Source organism: Cibotium barometz, chromosome 7 (assembly GCF_041138505.1).
Source record: "Cibotium barometz isolate CiBa-2024 chromosome 7, ASM4113850v1, whole genome shotgun sequence".
In the NCBI taxonomy this organism is placed as follows: Eukaryota; Viridiplantae; Streptophyta; class Polypodiopsida; order Cyatheales; family Cibotiaceae; genus Cibotium; species Cibotium barometz.
In genome coordinates this window covers 58,112,022-58,116,899 of record NC_141052.1, presented here as the reverse complement: position 1 = coordinate 58,116,899, position 4,878 = coordinate 58,112,022, and the positions used below count along the sequence as shown (strand labels likewise).

At 45.1% G+C, this 4,878-nt stretch overlaps 1 protein-coding gene across 1 annotated transcript; it reads left to right on the top strand.

Annotated features, from left to right (window-relative positions):
• Nucleotides 1-360: 360 nt before the first annotated feature.
• LOC147637246 (uncharacterized) lies at nucleotides 361-3,542 on the top strand. The gene has a single exon (XM_086800861.1). The coding sequence runs from the start codon at nucleotides 1,042-1,044 to the stop codon at nucleotides 3,526-3,528; it is 2,487 nt and encodes an 828-aa protein (XP_086656987.1). The 5' UTR covers nucleotides 361-1,041; the 3' UTR covers nucleotides 3,529-3,542.
• Nucleotides 3,543-4,878: the final 1,336 nt, after the last annotated feature.

Sequence of the window (4,878 nt, the reverse complement as noted above, 5' to 3'; positions counted from 1 at the left end):
AAGTCTCTACTTATTTTCTACTTTTAATATGACATACACATGCACAATTACCATGTTTTAGAGAATTTGACGTCAGATAATTACACTTATTTATTAGCAACATACTATAAAGACATGCATCCCAAAATACATGAATGGATCCATAGTAACTTGCTTAGTATCTTGAACTTACCGTTCATTAGTCCCTACCTAGTACTTAACCAACCACTTACTACTACCCTCCGGTCATTAGTCCCTACCTAGTACTTAACCAACCACTTACTACTAACCTCCGGTCACGTCTGAAAAAGGCCTTGGGGTCGCGCTCATCCGGATTCCGTGGGCGGAGGCGGAGCCACACGTTTTGACGAGACTGGCTGAATGGGTCAAGGCAAAGGGCTTAGAATTTCCAATCTCCATAGCAAGTTGGGGTTTGTGGGTGTCACGATCCCACATCGCAAGCGGGAGGAGGGTGCACGCGTGCAATCGTTGACCAACACAGGAGATCGGATGGATTGGCGGAGAGGTCAGATTCAGTGGCCCTTAATCTAGATTAGTATGACAAGACTGTATGCTATATATAGGTAATGTTGATTAAGGTCAGATCCCAAGGGCGAAGCTCAACTCTATGGATCTCTGATTCTCTGTTCATTGCTTATTGTGTGATTAATGCTTAATCTCTTTCTCTCTCTCTCTCTCACACACACACACACATGCGCACACACATACAGAAGATTTAGACCACAAATTTAGCATAAGTCCTTGATGGTCTTCATTTATGTATTTTGTCTCATAGGCCATTTTGGCTTTCAGTAGACGTTAATAGAACTTTGTTTCTTTCTCTGTCTCTGCAACCCCATGTCATCTTAATTCATGGCTGATCCAAATACAAAGGGCTGGATTGATAATCTAAACCCAATCCCTCTTCTTTGAGGTCGCCCCTGGTAATCCTCACCAACCTTCATCTCTGCATCCGAATTGCAGAAACCCATATGTGCTTTTTGCATTGTAATCTCATCATACGATCCCCACAAGCACAAAACGGAAATTCAATTATCCCAAATGGGTAATGAAAAAGATGCCTTCTCAGAGTTCCTGTCTTCCTACCCATCTTACAGAGACACCATGGTCATTGACAGCTTAAGGCACGAAGAGTACCCCCACCTTGATGAAAAAGGCCAGGTCTGTCTAGATTACACTGGAGTGGGTCTCTTCTCCAGCTCACAGAAGAGCCCAGAGTTCAATGGTGGACTTGGTATAGAGTTGTCTCACACATCAGCCAACTTGGCTACCCATGCCATGTACACAGAGGACGGCAGCATCGAGAGCCGCTTCAGAAAACGGATCCTCCAGTATCTGAATCTTGATGAAGATGATTACTACATAGTTTTCACCGCCAATGCCTTCTCAGCTTTCAAGCTTCTGGGAGAATCCTACCCCTTTCATGAGGCGCAGAACCTCCTGCTTGCCTACAACCATCAATGTGAGAATGTGGAAGCTATCAGTGAATGTTCCCTTGCAAAAGCTGCCAATATCCAATCAGCAGCTCTATCGTTCCCATGGTTGAAAATCGATGGAGACGACCTCCGTAAGAAGCTGCAGGGAAAGAGAAAAGTATGTACTCAGAAGGCGGGCATTGGCAAGGGCCTTTTTGCTTACCCCTATTCCTCCCGTGTCACAGGATGCAAAAACTCTTCACGGTGGATCCCAGAGGCGCAGCAGAATGGATGGCATGTGCTTTTGGATGTGACCAGTGTTGATCCCAAGATGATGGACTCGTTGGGTCTGTCTCTTTTCCTGCCTGACTTTGTTATCTGTTCTTTCTACAATGTATTCGGTGAGGACCCCACTGGGTTTGGCTGCCTTGTGATAAAGAAGTCGGTTCTTAGGACTCTTGGTGATTCATCCAGGGCACGAGCAATTGGAATGGTGAAGATAGTGACCAAACAGGCTTCTTCTTCGAGTCCCTCGGATTCTCCGGGTTCTACTGGGCATGGAAATGACTCACATATACAGCACTTGGGAGGAGATTTGGGACACAGGCGGCATGGTTCCAGTCCAATGCACAGCTTCTCTATCCAACCGGAATGGTCAGCTGATATAGTGGCTATTGACAATACTGTGTTTTATAGGTCAAATGGTGATAATACTAAATGTTCCAAGGAAGTACTACATGGAGATAAAGCTGTCATTGATGCCATGATTAATACTAAGGAAAGCACAGGTGCAGGTCCTTCTCAAATGCACATGGATGAGTGTTCCAAGGCAGTACTACATGGAGATAGAACTATTGTGGATGCCATGATCAACCATAAGGAAAGCACAGGTGGAGGTCCTTCTCAAATGCTTATTGATCAAGGTTCTATGAGATTTTCAACATTGACACCGAATCCTGTGGCGCCTAATGGGTCTTTTAGATCAAGAGCGACTGGAGAAGAGGATGTCAAAGATTTGAGTGCCATGAATCTGTCAAAGACGTGTGACAACCACGACACATTTTTGCAAGCTGACACGGTCGCCAGCGCTAGCTGGCAGAGACAAGATTCAGAGATCGAAGAGATGGAACCCTTGTACTCGTACGACACAAATCTAATCAGTTCCAATGGTGGAGCCTTGAAGTGGGGTGCTGATGAGCAGTTGTCAAGAAAAAAAAGTGTGAAAGGTTTGTTTTATGGTGATTTTGGTGGCAGACACTCTCCAGATTGGTCATCATTAAAGGGCTTGTTCAAGTATGAAACCAAATTGAGAACTGAGAATCATGTACAGAAAGCAAGTAACATTCACTGTGCAGAAAAGGCAATGACAGTAAACGACTGGAGGGCTTTCTATGCCAGGAAGGCCAAGGTTTGCAGCTCGGCTTCATCTAACACTTCATCTTCAGTTTCTGCTCCATCAAGTCCATCAAGATTTGATGTACAAAATAGAGAGGTTTGGCCGACTAAGCGCCCTGGTCGATCAAAGGCAGCAGGTGTAAGCATGGAAACCAAGCTCACTTGCAAGGGACTTGACCATGCAGACATGCTAGGATACAAGAGGATAGCAGTTCGACTCCGATCTCTTGCAAACTGGCTAATCTCTTCGCTATCAAAGTTGCGGCATCCCCAGCCAGAGGGCTCTAAACTTGTGAGAATATACAGTCAGATGTCACTAGCAGACCGTGGTTCAACTTTTTCTTTCACCTTATCAGATTCTGCAGGCAATGCCTTTGACCCCAAAAGAGTGCAGATGCTTGCGGATCGGAGCAGCATTTCTCTCTGGACAGGTGTCATTGAGGGTACACTCTGCATGGATCAGCTAGAAAGAGATGATGAACCTCGAGAGGAGTTCATGGTGGGCTGTGTGGAGCTTGCTGGTTATAAATGGCGCTCAAAAGGAGACACAATACAGACAGTACAATTACCTGTCATGTATGTTTCACTAGGGTTTCTCAACAATTTTTCTGATGTATACAGGCTGTGGCTTTTTGTTTCTAAATTCCTTGATCCAGAATTTGTCAACAAGGAGCTCTGGCATTACCAGGCTCTTAACCAGGAAACAATTGAGATTTGATTGATTTGTGTTCTCTTCATGCTTCTGTTATGTCTTCCGGTGTGAAGCATTTGCGATCTAGCTTACTGCTCATGATTCAGCTTTTCTAAAAATCTGTGTAAAATACTCTAAGATGCTTGGCTTTTCATGCAAGGGAGGTGTAGAGGTAGGGAGCCTGCTTTGGACACATGTTCCTGGCTGGAATGGGCAAGCCAAGTGTCCAAAAGGAGGTTCTTTCCCATCATACAGATGTGAGCTGCTGTGCAGCATGCGCTGGTTGCTGAGGTATGGGCTACAAGTAGGACAGGTTGTCTGGCAGCTTTACAGACTGTGGATGTAGCAGGGCTGCGCAGACAGCAGCATGGTGCGTGTGCCAGTCTGTGTGTTGTATTGGGGTGCACGGTAATGAAAACCTGGTTCCTTGAAGCATAAAATTGAGAGAGAGAGTAAAGCCCTCATAGGACCACATGATACACAGGCTAAACACACAAGGTTAATACATATAGAAGGGTGCAGGCAAACTCACCTCCCAACTGAAGATTCCATAAGGAATCACCCCTGAGCTAGGGGCTAGGGTTCCACTCCCCACAGGCCGAGCCAGTCAGCCGTGGCGTCCCATACCACCAAAGTCTGTCCTAAGAGACCTTCGACAAGACCGCATGTGAACCGCCATGTCCATGGCAGGAGTCCGGTCCAGGCATAGACCAACTGCCAACTCAGTGACAATAACCCATAAGTCACTTATATAATGACTACTGCGGCTATAAATAGCCAGTAACTGTGGATTATCAATAATAATGAACCCTAGCGACCTGGAACATGCATATGGCCTTTCTCTAATCTTAGGGCTCCCTAACCCTGATCAAATTAGGCCCTAATCCCAAAGGTTAACACACTTTCCCTCCTAAGACCTTTCCTCTAGGAAATAAAATTAGGGAATTTCTGTTGTAAACTAGCAATTGTCTCCAAGTCGAGTCCTCCACCGCCTTGTCTTCCCACTTGATCTTATACTTAGGGATCAACTTATTCCTATCTAGTATAAGCTTTGGATCATGTGGAACAAAGGACAAGTCCTCAACCTCTACCAGCTCCTGAGGTGTAACTACGTTATGCTCAGCTCCCAATTTCTTCTTGAGTCTACTCACACGAAAAACTGGATGAACTTTTACATTAGGAGGCAATTCTAATCTATAAGCCACCTCAACAATCCTTTTCAGGATCTGATAAGGTTCACAGTACCTAGGGGATAAATTCCCAACCTTCCCTCTATCCGTAATGTCTTAGAACTCTTGGGTATTCGTAGATAAACAAGGATTCCATCAGAAAACTCCCTCGGTGAACACTTGCTATCAACATAAAACCGTGTTCTAT